The 18466-nt window shown below is 43.4% G+C and overlaps 1 protein-coding gene across 4 annotated transcripts; it reads left to right on the top strand.

Annotated features, from left to right (window-relative positions):
• Positions 1 to 336: 336 nt before the first annotated feature.
• Positions 337 to 16892, top strand: LOC133211093 (uncharacterized). 4 transcript variants are annotated; one of them, XM_061351195.1, is made up of 22 exons: positions 343 to 468; positions 562 to 620; positions 760 to 852; positions 2503 to 2630; positions 3995 to 4141; positions 5275 to 5346; positions 6304 to 6471; positions 6561 to 6657; positions 7482 to 7699; positions 8840 to 8993; positions 9869 to 10077; positions 11319 to 11436; positions 12305 to 12510; positions 13148 to 13265; positions 13347 to 13513; positions 13638 to 13738; positions 13831 to 13952; positions 14062 to 14112; positions 14205 to 14594; positions 15579 to 15675; positions 15872 to 15973; positions 16479 to 16892. In XM_061351195.1, the coding sequence occupies exons 1-19, from the start codon at positions 440 to 442 to the stop codon at positions 14405 to 14407; spliced, it is 2460 nt and encodes an 819-aa protein (XP_061207179.1). In that variant the 5' UTR covers positions 343 to 439; the 3' UTR covers positions 14408 to 14594; positions 15579 to 15675; positions 15872 to 15973; positions 16479 to 16892. The 4 variants fall into 4 exon arrangements, with proteins under 4 accessions (XP_061207183.1, XP_061207179.1, XP_061207180.1 ...); XM_061351199.1 differs by lacking the exon at positions 562 to 620 and having other exon boundaries at positions 337 to 468; XM_061351196.1 differs by lacking the exon at positions 15579 to 15675.
• Positions 16893 to 18466: the final 1574 nt, after the last annotated feature.

Raw genomic sequence — 18466 nt, forward strand, 5'->3', positions numbered from 1 at the left:
GGGGGAATGTTTCATGTGCTCTTAAGACCTGAAGCCAAAGCTACTCAACTGGCTTGTAAGGAATAAGGTTTCTTCCCAGGGGTTGATGGAAAGCACAGATCACCCTCTGCTGCACTCATTAAAATTAGGCTTAGCAGCAGCATTTGACCTTGTAAGTACCTGCCAAAAGGGTGCTCTGTCCTCCCAGGTAGACATAAGCTGCCTCCCCCTGCCAGAGTTCAGATAACATTGAAGGGCACTGCAGGATTCAGCCCTCCACGACAGAAGCTACTGACCTCTCCTGATTCACAGAAAAGGTTTGGGGAAAAGCACAATCTGTCGTAAAAGGTCAGCTATACCTTTCCTCCTGGGTCTGACAAGGTTCCCTCTACACAGCTGGGTCAGCTTTACCTCAGAGGGAGGAAGACTTTGCTGCCCATGCACAGGTCTCTGGGGACAGATGGAGGCTGTAGGTTACTCTATGTGCAGGTAATGGGACTTTGGGTGCTGCCTCATTCATTTTCCATCCTGGTAATTTTTTCTCTGTTCACCCCATCATTTGTTCATGTACTTACACTGCAGGATATGGCTGCTTTTCTTGCTGTTCTGGCTGGGACAAGGGAGGCAGATGGCTCCCCCAGGTTGGTGAAAACATGACAAAAGTATAGTGGAGAGAAGTAAGGATGAAAACTTGGTTATTTTGCTTGTAACAAGACGTGTTTCTTCTCTGCCCTCTGGTCCCCCTGGCTGATCTGCTTGCTCTCTTTGTGTTCCCACCAGGTTTTGTAGAGAGCAGTTGCCACTCTAGGATTTTTTGGATGAAACTGAATAAAGTCTTGCTCCAGGGAAAGTTCTTCCAGCTTGAAATTAATGGTGAGTCACAAATGGCTGCCCTGAGGACCATGAAGGCTGGGAAATCACCTAAGTGATCTGAAGGTCTGTGATCCAGATGCTGCTGTCGCCTACACAATAATTGGTAACCCACCCCAAAGAACTGGCAGATATCCTTGCTACCTAGATCTGGCCTCTTGCACTCAATTTGGTCAATATCCATATAGATGAGTAAAGCCTGCATCTACAGCCACAGTCCCCTTTGCCCCTTACAACTAACTTACTGGGGAAAGGAGAAAATATGGTCTGAGAGGATGAAATGGCATTTGGCTTTCATTTTTATCTAAGCTGAGCCCTTACACATGTCTAGCAAGGAAAACAAAGGTGATATTGCAGCTTGGATGTGTCCTGGACAGCACAAATAACACCACCAGTGTAAGCTGATTAATACCCAGAAAACACAATCTCAGCGAGGGCTGAGTGATTAAGCAATTAAGAGATTCTTTTAATTTCCTTTGTATTTACCACCATAATGGCAGTCAAATACCCTTTTTTCAGATTGTTCAGGTTTCCATTTTGCTGAAAAATCTACTTAACAAAATGAAAACCAGAAAATGTTCACATCAGATTGAAAAAAGTATGTGATTTCACCTCAAACCAGATTTCTTTCTGTTGAGATCAGTCCACTTTTTTTCCTGGGTTTTGGGTTTTTTCAACTGATTTGGAGGCAGAACTGAAAAAGTGAAGTACAGCAAGGATGTGCGGGGAAGTGATAGCATTTATGAGAGCAACTGATATTGCTGGAAAAAACAGACCTATCTTCAGGCACAATAAGGTTGTTTGTTTCTTTCAGCTCTATCAGTTGGTCTCATAAAAGCTATTCCCTCTTCTTCCAAAATTCTCCTCACTTATCTCCTTAGTCTACCCTGGCTGCAAGACTACATCTATTGAAGCAGCAGTTATTAGTACTGTTCGACATATAAAGATAACAGACAAATCTAGAAATTGCAATGACAGCTAGTTAAAACTCTATTTGTACAGATTCTTGTGTCTAACCCAAGACTAAAATAGTTCCTTAATCAGAGGGCAGATAATTAACAAAATATTATGTTATTAACTCTACCAGCATCAAGAGCTGAGCACAGCCAGACCCCATCATGCCTCTTACTTGGCTCCCTCAGTTAGGTTTAAGAGTATGAAGTGCCTTGCCAAGTAGAGATGCGCAGCAAACCTGAACAATCTGTAGAAATGCCCATCCAAAATAGGTGCGTGACTTCATCCTTTGACAAGAATGAGCAGCAGATTACCACAATTTGAGGATTTTTAGAAATGTATGGGCTCAATAGCCCATGACTTATTTCTGGAGAGCAAGGACAGGGAGGGAGTAATGAATGTGATGCCTCAGAAAAACTCTCTGTAACAGTAGTTCACAGTGACTGTGGCACAAGCTTCTGGACACAGAGAAATAGGCATTAAAGTGAACATAGTGTGTGTGAGCTTGAGACATACTAAACTGTCTCATGCACCCTAACACAGCATAGCTTCACCAGCTGCACATGCTGCTGGAGAACACCCAACCCAGCTGGACCTCTTTTCAGAGGAGAGCTTTGTGAGGTGGTCTCGATACTACTCTGCCCTGTGCTTTAAAAGCCCTGAGCTTTCCATCCCATGCGTCATTCCTTTTTTCTGTAGATCCTTATGCTGGCCCCCTTTTGCTGGACGAGAAACTAGCATCTCGCTGTGGCTATGTCCTGTCAGAAGATGTGTGGGGCAACCCCGTCTTCCGTGCATCGGTGCTTGGTTGCCACGTGGCCAATGAGGTAAGACCCAGAGATGGGCTTGAAAACAACTCAGACAGTACATCCTCTCCAAAAAGACAACACTGAGATATTATATGGCATTCTATTGGCATGTTTTGAGAACTCATGAAATAGTGAACTCAAGGAGTTAGTATTGATGGTGTGTAGAAATGAATAGGCAAAGGCTCTCCAATATTAAGTTTGTTCAGTGTGACTGACATGGGATTTCCTCTCTCCATGAAATGACACTTAGCTTAATGCTGCTGAGTAGCTGCCAGTTCTCAAGCATATCCTTGTAGCTGCTGATTTGCCAGAGAGTTTCTTGAAAGCCTCTCTGGAAAGAAGTAGGCATTGCTTGAAAAAGCAATGTTTGCAGTGTGATTCTGGCAGATCATTTCCTGGCTTAATTTGTGTGGTAATGTGCCTGTTAACACATGCCTAGAAATGTAGATCACACACATCTATTAGACCCAGATTTGTCTCACTTTAACCATCTGAAAGATAATGTCTAGTCTAAACTAGATGTTTATGCTTCCACAAGTCAATGGAGAGAAACAGGCTTCTCTGGGAGGTGATTCACCCCTTCCTAAAATACGTGTAGAAGTGTAGCCTGGATTTCCAATTTTGAAGTGTTAGTTGAGATGAAATGAACCTAGAAACAGAACATATCAGGGTAGAAACTTCATTGCTTACCCGTGTTTAGTCTGGCTGGTCCTGGAAGCCCCTCAGACAAAATAAGGTAAAATTTTATGGGCAAAGGTTATGCTAACAAGAACAGGGGGTGTACTGTACGCTGTCCAATGACCAGGATTTCCAGACTGGAAATTTCTCTGGAAAGGCGTTCCCTTTTTCTGCATGAAAATGCACATCCATGTCAGACAGAAGCACAGATCATGGCTTCATGTGTGGCCCCTGAAGAGCTGAAGGACCAAAAGGAGTTCATAACTAAGCTAGTCACTTTAGAGCTACACTCTAAACATTTAAGAGTCTAAGAGAGAGCTGAGCTACCTACACCAAAATAAAAGCTCCAGTACTTTCCCTCATGCGGAGGCACAGAGCAGTCATGAACGAAAGGAACATGAGACTCATGGGGAGGTAGGTCAGTTCCCCTGACTAGCTGCTCCTTAATACTGTGGCAAGAATAGTGCTGAGATGTGATCTGAGGCTAAGGCTCTAAGTACTGAGGCAATGTCTCTGGCTCAGAAAGCCCCTGCACACAAACCACTTCATACAGGATGGTATGTTGGAGGAACTGTCACTGGAGCTCTCAAACTGTTTCCATCACTACAAAACACTCAGAAACAGGACACTGGGCTGGATGGTGCCGTGCAGCTGTTCTTGGGACCTTCTAGGCTATCTGCTGAATCGCCTGTTTTTCTTCCCAGGCAGATGAGCTGTTTTCACTGACTGTGAACATCAAGGTCTCCTCATTTCTGAGCATGAGGGCAGCTGTGACCTACACCTACCCTATGTACTGTTCCTATTCCTCCTGGGCTTCAAGAGAAATCATGTGTGAAGAAAACTACATGGAGGTAAAAGCTTTCCCACCGAAGGCAAAGCTACATCCAAGCTCCCTGCCAGGCAAAACAAACTCCACAAATTCCTATCACAAGTTGATTTTACACTATGTACCAGGCATAATAGCAACCTGCTGATATTCAGCAGAGGTTGTAACTGTAGATGCTTATTAGTAACACATTTACATGTCATAGGTATTTTGGATGCAGTGAAATTCAGTTAACTGTACAGATGATGTAAGTCAGGCCACTGCAAGCAAATCAGCAGCCAGCCAGGCCAACCTATTTAACTCAAAAGAGCACCTTTACATTATGAAGTGCTGAAGCACCTGTGAGAATGTCACTCATATATATGAATTAATAAAACCTAGAGTTTGCAGAGCTGCACCCCTGCTGCATCACACAATCCACAGAACATCACTGTGAGACAGACCATGCCTCCCACTGGGTGGTACCATCTGGCAGCCCAGCCTGTTACCAGTATCTACACACCAATGTAGAAATAAGGCACCGAACCAAAAAGACTTCATTGCCTTTCGTACACACCTACTATAGGCAAGACAAAGAAATTGGTTTTATCCTGTTAGGACTTGAGGTTGTGCAGTCACATCTGGGCATTGCAACACACACCATGGTACAGATGCCTGAATCAAACACTGACCCCCACCTCGGTGTCCAGAACTCGCCTCACTTTGCAGCACATGCCAGCAAGATTTACACCATAGCATTTCTCTTAGGTACTGGGGATCCTGCATTTTCAGGTGTTCAGCCTGCATGGGAAGAGGGAACGATGTTGAAGCCAATACCTTGCTTCCTTATACTTCCAGTGGAAAGACCCAGATGCCCCCAAAAGTATCCAGAGTGGGATCTATTTCTTAGCAAATATGAAAAAGGATTTTGATTTAGCCAGTTATACACAACATATTCCTTCTGTTGTACATGCACCACCATAAATGCCATGGCTTTAACTTTACAGCCACAGAAATTACAACCACCAAGAGCCTCTTTGGGAGCACTTTCATTACCTCCAGTGAATTGCTAAATCCCAACAGACACTGGAGGAGAAATCTGAAAGCCCTCTCCCTGCTCCCCAAGACTGTAATAATGAAGATTGGTCTGTTCCCAAAGAATCTGCTCTGTCCTCCCAGGTGTCAGTGAAGACTGATGTCCCTGCAATTTCAAATGACTACACCGTAGCATGGATGTCGGCACTGCCAGAGGTATGAAGGGGGAACTTTCCTCACAGTTCCTAGCCTGCCTCTTCTCACTAGTCTCATGAGTCATTCCTGGGGCATAGCTCCATCTCTGCCAGAAAAAAAAAGTGAGATGGTAAAGATGCCATCAAGTACTGAAAAACCTCTCAAGTTTTCTTAGAGATCTAGACTGCAAAAAGACATTTAGGTGGGAGAACAGAGCCATATGCTTGTTACATTAGTAGAAACTGAGTTCAAGACAAACAAAGGTACGTGGTTCTTCACACAATGGGTAGTGAATCTGTCAAAGTCCTTGCCAAAAGATGTTGTGGCTGCTAAAAGCTTGCTTGATCTCAAGAAGAGTCTGGAAAAGTTGACTGAGAAAAATTCAGTAAGACATGCAAAATACAAAGAAGCTACAGATAGCTCAGGAGTCACTGAGTTTTATTTGAGGCTGGAAAGTATTAGGGGGGAATATATACACTTGCCTTATTTTTCTCATGTCTTACTTGCTCAATATGCTCATTTTCCCTTTTGACTATCATCTTATATGGTGATCATTTCAGGATCCTCTGTTCTAGACCAGTACAGTCATCCCTCTCTTCCTATTTTTGACACAGTATGGATACATGCTGTAAAAGCCGGCCTGTCATTTAGCCTTCAGACTGCTCCAGCAATCAAGAGACATGAAGGCAATCATTTTATTAACAACACAGGCATTTCGTCCAAGGGAATGCGTTCAAGACCACCAATTTAACTTCCTTCCAGGGCCTCTAAAAGACTATCTCTAAAGATGCCTTAAAGAACTATAGAATTCCTTATCTTCATATAAATTAAGGGTATTTCTTGCCTGGGGTGAAGTAGCAGTGCCCAGTATCATTCCAGTTACTCCACCTTCTAACAGGAAAGTAGGTGCTACAATATCAGAGTTTTTAAGAGGTTTTGGTAGACTTCGATCTGATGCAGCTCATCTCTCTCTTGCAGACTCAAAATGTTGCATACCAGCTATGGCAACTGATGTTTGTTTCTCCATCAGGGAGAAAGAGAATAACGGTAAGCGATGCAGCAAAACTGGGCTACAGCTTTAATAACACACTGTCCCGAGTGTACCTCCGTGCGCCCTATCACAGCAACGAGTCTGACATCAGCGTGGTGAGTTGCCCTCAGTGGGACACAAAGCTGTACTGTTTCCACTGCCGCTCTGGAACATCAGTTCTTTTCTTCTGCTTGCATCCCAACAGGTTAGTGGTGTCAATATGAACATGGTCACTTCCACTTCCATGTACAGGCAGCGGTGGCTGCTTTTGCTGATTGACACCACTGTCTCCTGTCCTGTTGGTAAGGCTTTCTTCCTTGTTCACTAAAAATAACCACCTAAGGAGTTATTAGAAAACAGTCTTCCCTCTTCCCTGTGACCTACTCCGTAAGAGAAGAGGTTTACAAGCTGCCATCAGAGAAACATGAGCCAAGAGTCCATGGCTTTAGCCCTGGACAAACACATGCTCTGCTGTGATGCCACATTACTTGTGTTTCCAATGCAGTGTGTCCAATTTCTCAAGCTCCCATGCTAGATGCAGGGAAATGGAATCAAATAAAACTGCTGCAGAAGGGCCAGGGAGCCTCTCCTGTCAAAAAACTCCATGCGGGGGATACAGCTCTGCATCCTTGGGACTCATATAGTCCTTTCCTCTGAAGAGGCAGAACTAGCCTGGCTTTTTGCAGAAGAGTGGTGGCTGCACCTTCTGTCTCTCACAGAACAGTATTAATGTGAACAACTGATGAGGAGGCAGGAGGTTTTAAGTTCTCATGACCTTAAAGCCATAAGAAGGTCCAAACAAGTGGTTCTGTGCCCCATTCCTTTTGCCAGCAAGGCAAAATTCCTGGGACCAGGACAACAGAGCAGGCATCTGGGAGCATGACTGTCTGCTCTTCTGAATAAATTAGTTAGTCACCTGAAACTGGTGATTCAGTTTCCAGTCTACTTTGAGTGCCAGGGTTTCTGTGACAAGATAGCCATTGGTTGGCTACTATCCTACAAGGTGTTTCATCCGTGAAAGTTGTAAAGGTACCTGGTGGAAAGCAGTCAGGAGAGGCAGCTGTTGCAGACTGAAGACTGAGTGGTAACTACACAGACTTCTGGGACTGTCTATCTAACTCAACAGATGGCATCAGTTTCACTGACACTGCGCTAACATGGACTGTGCCAAGTGTTATCCCCACATTAGTGGTTCAAGAATCCACCTTTCTGTCTAAAAACATTTTAATGGGAGTTGATGATCAGGTCATAGTAAACCCAGAGGAGAAGAACTACTTACTGGAGCACAACGAGACGCTCATCAGAATAACTATCCCTATTGGAGCAGAAGGAGGAAAGCTAAAGGTTAGTACAAATACATTTGAGGGCCTGCACTCGAAGATGTTCCTAAATCATGATAATTCCAAATAGTGATTGGCTGCTGCTTAAAATTCTTAGATACAAGAAATATTTGAAGACCTAGCTATTCCTCTGCATCAGGAGCAGACACTAAGTATTAATCAGACGCTAAGTATCTATGATTACAAAACATGATAGAAGCAAGAGTCTGTCTTTTGTTTATAAACTATACTAGTAAATTAAGAGTGAAGGGATTCCTTAGCACTGGAGTTCAGTTGTCTGTGTTGCTACATTATGAAACTAGTCCTGGTAAGCTTCTGGCCTGGGCCAATGACTAGTTAGTTTCCCAGATAATTTGCATTCAGACAGGATGAATTATCATGAGACAGGTCCCCAGCATGTAGTTGAGGTGCAGCTGCTTTGGACATAATATATTCCTTATCAATCTGTAAGTTAGAGGTACAGAGACAGCATCAAAAGAAATGTAGACTAGACTAGACTAGACTAGACTAGGGGTGGCGTATAATAGCTTGAGTTGGAAGGCACCTTTAAAGGTCTAGCCAAAGCCTCTTGCCATGGGCAGGAATATCTTCCATTAGATCAGGTTTCTCATTCAACCTGAGCCTGAGCATTTAGAAAGAAGCTGGCAGTATTATCACATGGCTTTTAGCAGTTCCATTTGTGAAGGTGACATTGCTGTGATTTTGACTTACCCCCTTCAGAAATTCACATTTTTGTGTATCAATGGACACTTTGATCACTGTGTGTAGACACCAGACAGGCTTAGTCTGAAGAAAAGTTGGAAGCTCTAACAAACTTTCAGAGTGACCTAGGACAGAATGAGAGACATGACTGGTAATACAGGGATTGTAAAATTATAAATGCAAGTATGGTTGCTTACTAAGCAATGAGGACACTCCCCTCAACCTGGTACTTCCTTATGGAGAATCTCAGCAGTATCTGAGACAAACATGCACCAGACAAATGGACCAAGCAAAGAAACAAACAAGCTCCCCTATCAAAATCCATCCCAAACTGTATTAGAATACCATATTCTCTTTGTAAAGTAAGAATTTTAACCATATTCTGTCTTTCTTCTATTTACCTATTGCGAATTAAGACTTAAATGCAAATTTTACCTCCTAGAGCTCCATATCTGGTGGTGTATATGGAATCATTTACAGTATTGACTTGTTTTTGGAGCACACGTGGACAGATACAGATTGGCAAACCACAAAGTATACGGTCATCAAATCCATCACCACACCTTTCATGCCACAAATACCAACTGTTATCAACAGTAAGTCATTCTTCTTACTGACTTTTACCGCTCTCTTGCTCTTGCTGTGTTATACATTATTCCATTCAACCTCTGCCGCACACCTACATTCACCAAAATGTTCTCAACTCCCACTTCTAATTTGCTAGCAGAAGTAAAGATTCAAGGTGTTATCAAAAACCTCAAACATCTAGTGTTAATGGATGTGCCATAAATCAGATGTCACTATGGGATGAGATGGAAATTTTAAGTTGCTGATAAGAACATAAACATTTCTTTCACACTAAAAAAACAGATTTTTCCAGGGAGCACTGGAACCCTGGAATAAAGATGTGGTGTGCAGTAAATCACACTTGGGAGAACAACTGTCTGAGGCCAGCCTTCATTGATAGCATTTTCTCCCCCAGACTGACTGCATTTGCTATCTTGGGAGCATACAGAAATCATTGTGCCATTCAGTGGTGCAGTAATTTTTTTACGGTATTTTCGAATGCACTAAGTCATTAAGCCCCTTTGGAGCTGTCTGGACAGCTGACATAGAAAGGAAAAGGAACCTCTTCACATACATTAAGACAGTTTCTCCATATTTTGTGTGGCTGAACTAGATTCTAGATTTCTTTACAGGAAAGTCACCACACATCATAGTGCACCTCTAGAAAGTTACTGAACCCACTTTCTATAAAGTTGTATGCATTTGTTGTTAACCTCCTGCAGCTTGAAGCAATTCTCATGTACTCTGAGTATTTCAGATCTGACTAGAACACAAACACTCATTAATCAGAGCCATTAAAGAGATGACTGTTGGCTAAGTTTCCTGGAACTTGAATGGGCAGCCGCCCCAACTGTCTTCGTTACTTGATCCTCATCAGCAGTAATTCGATGTTCTCTCCCTACAGACACCCTGCCAGAGGAAAGGCTATTTAATGTTGCATTTGGACACTTTCTTCCCGATGTCTCTCTAGTGGCAATTGTAATAGGAAATGTGCCATTTACCCTGCGGGAAGCACAGCACCAAGGGTTTAAAATTTATGAAACTCCCTTTTCTAATAGAACAAAAGGATTTATCCTGGAAGTCTCTTTTGATGATCCATATGTTCTAAAGGAGGTAAGATACAGCAGGTCACTTCAGCAGCTGAGTGGAGGAGGTAGGGCAGCCCCTTTTCAGAACATAGTCTGTCTTTTATTAACCAACAACTCTTACTTGATCATAACAGTGTCAATGCATCCAAGCTCATCTGAATTAATGTTAGAGGCTTCTATGTCCCCACCTAGCTCTCTGTAGGTCTCTGGGAGACATGCAGCACCAAGTGTAATTAGATGGTATGAGGTATGACTTCCTCTAGTGTCTGTCAGCACGGCTAATGTCTGAGTGCATGCCCAGCAGGAAGAAGCTTGAAAAATTTCTATTAAATGCTGTTTCTTGATACAGAACTGCCTTGGAAAGAAAATAATTAATTATTGCAGTCCTGCAAACACCAGTTACCAACATCCAATAATTCCTGAACCTGCAGTTTATGCAGAGTCAATTGAACACTGGCACAGGCCACGCACCATGCGAGCATGTAGAGGCAGGCTCAGGGTATTCTAAATGTAACTTTGTTAAGCTTCATACCATTTGTAATCTCAGTCTTTGTAAAAAGTATAAACTCACAAGGGGAATTCAGCCTCTTGTTTCAGTGGGAGGAAGCCCTCTACCACTGTTTCAACCGAATCATGCGATGCTATTTTCTGTTACAAGGAACAACATTGTGAACACAGGATCAGGATTTGCTCAAATAGCTTTCAGGCTGCATTCAAACTACAGCTAAATTGCATTAAGGATCAAAGGAAGCCAAAAGATTTCAGAAGGATTTCTTTCAGCTTGAACAGCAGGTTTTGCTTTGGGAGCACTTTTAGTGAATTAAATGAGGGTAGAGAGAGGGATGAGGGATCTCTTACAGCATCAGATACAGTGTGATCTTATCTCACACCTTCTGTTTTACCAATTATTTATTCTCCTGGGTTCAGTCCACATTTTGAGAAAAGAAGAATAAGGATTTGGACCCAGGTCTCTCTGTACGAGCTCTTTCACCAGTGGGCTACAGAGGAAACACCACTGCATTCACTTCTGTCTCCATTTTATGAACAGGCACTAAATGCTCTACATTTATGTTTGCCTGAAAGAGCTGTTGAATCCAGTCCAAATTTCTGAATAGTTTTAGGCCAACTGAAGCGATGTTTTTAGAGACTGAACTATTTGCAGGGGAGAGGAGCGTGTTGGAATAATTATTTAGTACTGCTCAGGATATATATGCTTGTCTGTGCTGGAAGGCACTGCTACTGCAGCATTGCATTTCTCTCTTTCAGTATGTGAACAGAAATGAAACAAAATATACCCTCCTCATCAACTACACTCTAAACGTGGGTCTGGAGATGACACTCTATTATCACGCAGCAGAGGTGGAGTGTGTGATTGCTGATATCGGTAAGCTTTTCCTTTATATTAACCGGTTTACATCAACTGCATGAATCAGGTTTTCATTGAATTCAGTGAAACCCCCATTAGGCTAAGGATGAGAGCTTTTGAGAAAACCTCACCCTTCAATAGCTCATCACTGATAACATAGCCACTTGCTGCTTTTCTGATGGCAGCCCTCCTGCATACTGGCGAGACAGTCTGCCCTCGAGACACAAAGAGCAATAGTGTATAGAAGAAGCTGGCTTGCAAACTCAGTGAACAAGATGCCTCATAACTTGAACATACACCTACTGGCAAAGCTTTCAGACATTGCTACGAGTTTCAGTTTGTCCTCAAATGCAATTCTGCATATGTGTCCAGGGCAAAACTCAACTGACTCAAATAAATTGCTGTGAACTCCAAAGATATATTTGTGTAAGGAGACACTAAGAGCTGTACTTAGCAGGTTATTGAAACAGTTGGGAGGTCTGACTGGTATTTTCTCAAACCTCTTTGATTTCGGATGCCATGAAAGTGACAGTTTTCTCACTGTCCTATTTTATGTTTGAAATATCTCTGGGTTCATCCCAAAGAAGGTTGACCAAAAAATATACATTTACATACATAGTTCAGCTTGCCTTACTGAAAAAGGGAGTAGTCCTGGAAGACATCTGGCAGGCCACTGCTAAAGCATGAGGGTTCCTGATCACACTGATTGTGAGCTGCTACACCCAAAACACAGCCAAAGCCCTGCAGACGATGCCAGCATGCACATAACAGCGTTGCTGAAGTGCCAGTTCAAATTTTGCCCATGACAGAATTCCCTGACTGGGGCAAACATCATCACTCAGACCTTCCGTCACTGCTACCTCTTCATCCCTCCTTCTTCCCACAGAACTACCAGAAGCAGTTGGTTACTGTGATGAAGAAAACATGTATCTAGCCATTCCTACTTTTGGCTTGCATCAGTACTGGAACCTGTACCTTGGTAATAAGCTCCTGAACCGGCATGTTGCACTTACCAACGGGTATCTCGCAGTTACCAATTCTACACACCTCATCTTGCAAATACCTCTGTTTGCTGCAGGAGTTATCTACGAGGTACACAATCCATATAGTAATGCCTTCTTTAAAACCCATAGGGCTGTTTGCTCATACAGCCACAGTCCTACAGCCACAGTCTGTGGCGCTGTGGTATTCCAGGTACTAGAAAACCTCCAGAGGGAAGGACTCCAAGCCAGTGCAAGTAGGAGAAGAGATATCAGACATGGACCCTTCTGACAGTGCCATGCATTCCACAATCTGCAGTGTTAAGTTGTCTCTAAATGATATGCATGGAGTCTTCAAAAACAAACTAACTCCTCAGTATTTTTAGTAAGATGAGGCAAAATGTCCCATCTGCACCGAGCCAGAAACAATATTTCAATATAGCTTTTATGAAAGAAGTTCTTTTAAAGGAATCTTCTGCAGAAACATTAAGACATGGCAGGGGAAAATTGATGCTGTAATAAGCATCTGCACTGTTCTATAATAATCAGCCAAAATTTATCTCCGTGACAGTGACCAATTATTTCACACAAGAAAACTTCCGCCCCCATGTTGTGTCAGGCTCAAGTCTTCACAGTGACTTAACTCTTGGGACTTCTCAGTATTCAAGTGGCACAAGCTAAAGAGCAGAACTTTGTGCATACGGATAACATGCCTTAACAGGAGACCTCTTCCATCACCTCCTTCACAGGAAGTCTCCTTTCAGAAAATTAAAGCAAGGTTTGATGTTGACCTAAAGAAAGTGAGAACTATGGACACCTTACAGATGTTCTCCATTAGATGCAGTTTCAATTCTTCAGAGTTTATAGGTAAGTTATACAACTAATCGATCAATAAAATGATCTGTGATTCTTTCACTGGGTTTATAACCTACTCCCCAATTATCTCAGTATGCCAGCCAGATGGTACCATAATGATATCTGCTCAAATGAAGACAGTTCCTGTCATTGATATGAGTAAAACCAAACTAAGGGATAGCTCTTGCAAGCCTAGAGAGCATGATGAACGACATGCCTTCTTCAAGTTCCATGTCACTACCTGTGGCACTTCAGCAAGGGTAAGCCCATGGCTAGAGCAGATACATCTGCTGGAAGTTTCTGTCTCTCCTGCATTTTCCGTTTTTTTCTCCTGCCCCAGCTCCCAAGACAATCCAATTTTTAACACACTTCCCATATGTACAGTTTGAAGGTGATCACATTATTTATGAAAATGAAATCTCTTATGAGAAAGAGACTCTCCCAGAACAGAGAACACCAACAATCACAAGAGATCCAGACTACAGGTAGGAGCTACTGCTCACTGCGACTGCTCACTTTGGTACTGCAGCTGCGAAGAAAAAGCAAACACAAAAATTACTCTTTCTCCTATTAATAGACTAACAGTCTTGTGCTACTATCGAGCAAAAGAGACCATAGTGCTAGGTGCCTTTGCTAGTGATCCATCCACATCACCTCCCTTTGGCTCTGGTACAATGGTACCAAGATCAAATATTGCAGGTAGGCAATTCTCTTCCTCCATTTTTTAAACTTCTGTGACTTTCTCAGTTGTAAGTTCTCATGCCCTGCTTTCTACTAATGAACCCCACTAACATTTCCTTTTCTGCAGTACACAGAAGGACAAGACAAGCCCTGAATGTAGTTTCAAGAGTGTCCAAAGGTAAGTCTCCTTTGGAAATGCAGAAGATTTCCAAACATGTTTTAATTTAAAGAAAATTAAACAACAACGAAATCCCCTGGCACTTTCTCAAGATGAATCTTTCATGGAATTCTATGAGCCAAACATGGCAATACTCAAGCAACATGTGGAGCCTGTGTTTCTCGAGGTGGAGCTGAAAGACAAGAGCCCCGACACCGAGTTATACCTGGAAAACTGCTGGGTAACTGGGTCTCCAGACTCCAACAGCAGCCCAAGATGGAACATCACTGTGGACGGGCAAGTAGCTATTGAATGACCAAAACGCTCATCAGCAAAGCCCTAATTTCTTTTTGATCTGTTGATTCATTCTCTCAAACAGGTATGAGATTAATGGCAGTGAATATGCTGCAGAGTTCTGTCCAGTAGCAGTTAGCCCCAGGGTAAGACACCCTTCTCATTTCAAAAGACTAGCAGTAAGGACCCTGACTCATCAACTGGAACAGGTAAGATTTAAGTGAAAGGCTCACCTCCCTCATGGACACTATGCTCTGAACTTCAGACCATTTTAAAAATAGCCAATTTAAACACTTCATGGACTTAAGACCCAGCCAGCGTCAAACCTAAGTAGCCTGACAGGTGCTCAGCTTTAATTCTCTTCTCAAATCTGTTCTGCAACATGGCTTCAATGACTTGAGATCAGACTAGCTGGAATAAACAAAAGAGTTTGGTATGTAAATATAATTTTTATATGGTGTTCCTGAGTTTTTATAGGATCAGAGTCACAGAATTTCAGCTCAAAATGTCTAGAACAGAAAATTCACCTTATATGCCTTAACATTCACATGAAGTCAGTTCTGCTGTCTCCCATCCATCCCAGCCAGCCAGGCATCTTCTCAGATGGCAGAACAAGGGTCAGGGAAGCAGAGACATGTGGGTTTGGTCTTACACATTTGAGGTTCTATCCTCCTCTAACAGGTCTAAGAAGAGCAAAGAACACCCCAGGAGTCACCTGAGGGTGCTTTGCTCCTAATGCACCCAGCTGAGTGGACCTTAGCACATGTACTGATACAAGCCATGGCAGTACCCCTACGTGGGCAGCTTAAGTAGCCATGTAAATTTTTACTTGGCCTTTCATAAGCAGTTCAACTTGTGAACTTGCTAGAAATGAACATGATGCAATTCTGGCTTGTGCTGCTTCCTAAGTGCACAGCTGCATCTAGCACTAGATTGTGTTTCTGTCTAGCTTTGATACATCACCTCACCGCAGCTCATGAGGCTTTAAATTCTCTTGTCTCAGCCTCTCAGTTACCAAACTGCCTGAGGGCTTGACACCAGCTTAAAATTCACGGAAGGTTCAGCTAGAGGGTGCTGTATGCAAGTGTTCAGCCTAAGTCTAATCAGCTGTGACTTCTGCAAAAGATGGACAAAACAACGCTCTGCAAAGCAGGCTTTGGTACAGACCATGCAGCACTTTTATTCCTCCTCAGGTGTATGTGCACTGTTTGGTGGCAGCATGCTCTCCTACCAACACGCTACCTGGCAGCCACTGCAGAGGACAGCTCAGCTCAAGCAGGAAGAGGAAGGGTAGGTGTTCAGGAGAAAAAGAGCCATTGCAAAGCACTCCTGATCTGATGTTTTTAAGGGATTTAGGACATCTGGCTTTGGCACGCATGAACTGTGTAACTTTACCTTTAGTTTATATGTTAATACATTAGCACTTAATGTGCAGCACGTACATATTCTTTTAAAACCACACAAATACACTGTGTATCATTCTCAGCCTTTCCAGGTCGCTCTGCAGCCAGCCTCCAGGGCTACGTACTTGCTGGACCAGTCTGGATTGTCAATCTAGATCTAAGATGATGCATGTAAACTGAATTTGGTAAGAATACCAAGCCCTGCATACTCACCTAGAGAGGTCACCATGCTTTGTGGCACAAACAGTTCATAGCCTGTCCTTCAAGACCTCAGATCCATGAATTCGTGGACAAGAACTAGGGAGCAGGCAGGGTTTGCAGTCTCCTGGTCTAAGCATGAGCCCATAAGAGAAGGAAGGAGAGCCACCTGCCAAGCCAAACACAGGTGGCATGCCTCCGGAGAAGATGCCAGCAGTAGAGCAGGGCATGCTGGAGTTGGGCTGTAGTTTTGGAAACTGGTATTTTTTCAACAGGTTTCAGTTGGGCTGCCCCCAGTCTGAAAGAAAAGGGATCCAAAATTTTAGAATCAATTACTACAGCACAAATCACTGCCACATTCCAAACTCTTTTGAAGGGTTCAAATCCTCCGCACTGTTAAGAGTTTAACCCTATAGCTTCAGCTGCCCTTGGAGAACCAGAGCTATTCATCTGTGTGCACAGCCTCATTCCTTTGTGTGTGTCTCCCAACAGTACCTGAAGGCTTTGCTGTGCTGCTGCTTTCCAAACAGTGCCACTAGGCATGGGAGCTACCTCTTTCAGTGGCCACCACAACTATCTTGAAGTGAAAAGGCCAGACAGTGGGACTCAGAACACCACCACAACACTGGAAAGTGCTAGGGTCTGCTAACAGAATAAGTAGTTATAACCTGTTGCCTCTCTGAAGTGGCTACAAAACAAAACTTATCAGAAAATACCCCAACACTGAAAAATAATATTTCTTGTTTCTTCTAGTGGTTGAAATATGGACTTGCAGATCATGAAATTTATTCCAACCCTGATTACAATGTTTCTTGTAATATTTCATAAAGTGACTGCCAATCCTTTCATGTAAATGTAAAGCGCAAACCTGAAAAGTCAAATAAAAATATGTACAAAGTAATACAAGGGCAGACCACCTCTCTGCTAATGTACAAAGCAACCATCTGGTGTACCAACACTGGCTTCAAAGAGCCAACCAATCTGCTGCTTAGGCCCTCTTCCACATGCAACACAACAGCACAGGTTTTCTTCCATTATTGCAGGTTTTTGTCTGTAATATTGTATTGACCTGAGTGTCTTGGAAACCTGGTTATTTCCTCATTTTCCTCTCACCTGGCCCTGTATGGAAAAGGTTAACTTACAAAGTAAGAGAAGATGGATGCTCTAACACAAGTAAAAGGACAAGTTACCTGGTATTTTCAACTATTTCCTACAAATCAAGGCCACACCAGACATACGACCACTGGCCCTGACCACTCTCAGGATGTGCCTGTGCTATAACTGCAGCGCTACCTGCAGCACAAGTAGGTGCTCATCAGCAGTGGGGGCACTGCCCTGCCGCCGGTGCAGGCCATAGCAGACACACTTGTGCAGCCCCCACGGGGTTTGCACAGCTTGCACAGCCTCTGTCTTCACAGGCTGGCTAGTTATGCGTGCCGATGAGTGCATGTATGTGGCACGCTTCCCAAAGACTGCAGTCATGCCTGTGATGATTGCTCGATAAATGTAGTCTTAAAGCTGAATCTACTGAAGGACTAAGTTTCGTGGAAATGAATCGGAGCTTACTGGGATCCCAGGACCCCCGTCAGTAGCAGCCTGGGTGGCGCCTTCCTCACCGCTGTAGGAGCAGCGCACTCTACTGTCCCGAGCTAACAGTGCAGAATTAAGCGATCTTCCTGCTTCCACACGTTTTCCAGGAGAGCACATTCCCTGTTTTTAATGGTAACAGCAGCAAACTCATCAGCTTACATTAACTTTCAGTTAATCTTAAAAGCAGTCCTTTTAAAATTTGTTAATTGGGGTGAAGGTTAAATAACTGAGGTGCCAGCTCTTCATTCGCCAGTGCTGACGGGACACTACGTCCACACAGATGAGGTCTAGTGTTGCATAACAAAGGTTCCCTTTCTGTAGTGTTGCAGAGTAGACTCAGGCAAACTTGTCTGCAGCAAGTGGGATACCGCAGACCTTTCCTTTTGCCCTGGGAAGCCAGGATGAGCTGCAGCAATGCTCCATATGTATCCACCCACCACCTGGCCAAAGGGGAGACCTTTCTGAGTATGCTGGGAGGAAAAGGGAGAAGGTGACACAGACCTGCATTCCCATTTCAACAGGCATTTCAGGCTCCCACATTCTCACAGACAAGCCAGAGAAATTCTATGTCCTTGGTTCCCTTCTCCTACCTTGGTTGCTGTTCATTACAGATGTTTTGGTTTTTTTACACTGAATCACACAAGTGTGTTAAGGGTTAGGCAGTCACTGTTCAGCTTTGAGGGTGTCTCTCCCAAGCTGATTCAGCCATGCTATTACACGGTGTATTGCTCTGCCTCTAGGTTCTCCTGGGATTACTCCCTCCTCTCAGGTGTTGTAGATGGGATAGACTGAAGTTTTCAGGCCCATGACTGTCGCGAGCTGTAGGAAGTGATGGTGTGGACTGCATCCAATCCCTCCATGCTCTTAGGCTAAAGGGATCCTGTAAGGAA

This window comes from Neopsephotus bourkii, unplaced genomic scaffold, assembly GCF_033783945.1.
Source record: "Neopsephotus bourkii isolate Nb327-2 ecotype Australia unplaced genomic scaffold, CSIRO-AGI_Nbou_v1 NB_565, whole genome shotgun sequence".
Taxonomy (NCBI): Eukaryota; Metazoa; Chordata; class Aves; order Psittaciformes; family Psittacidae; genus Neopsephotus; species Neopsephotus bourkii.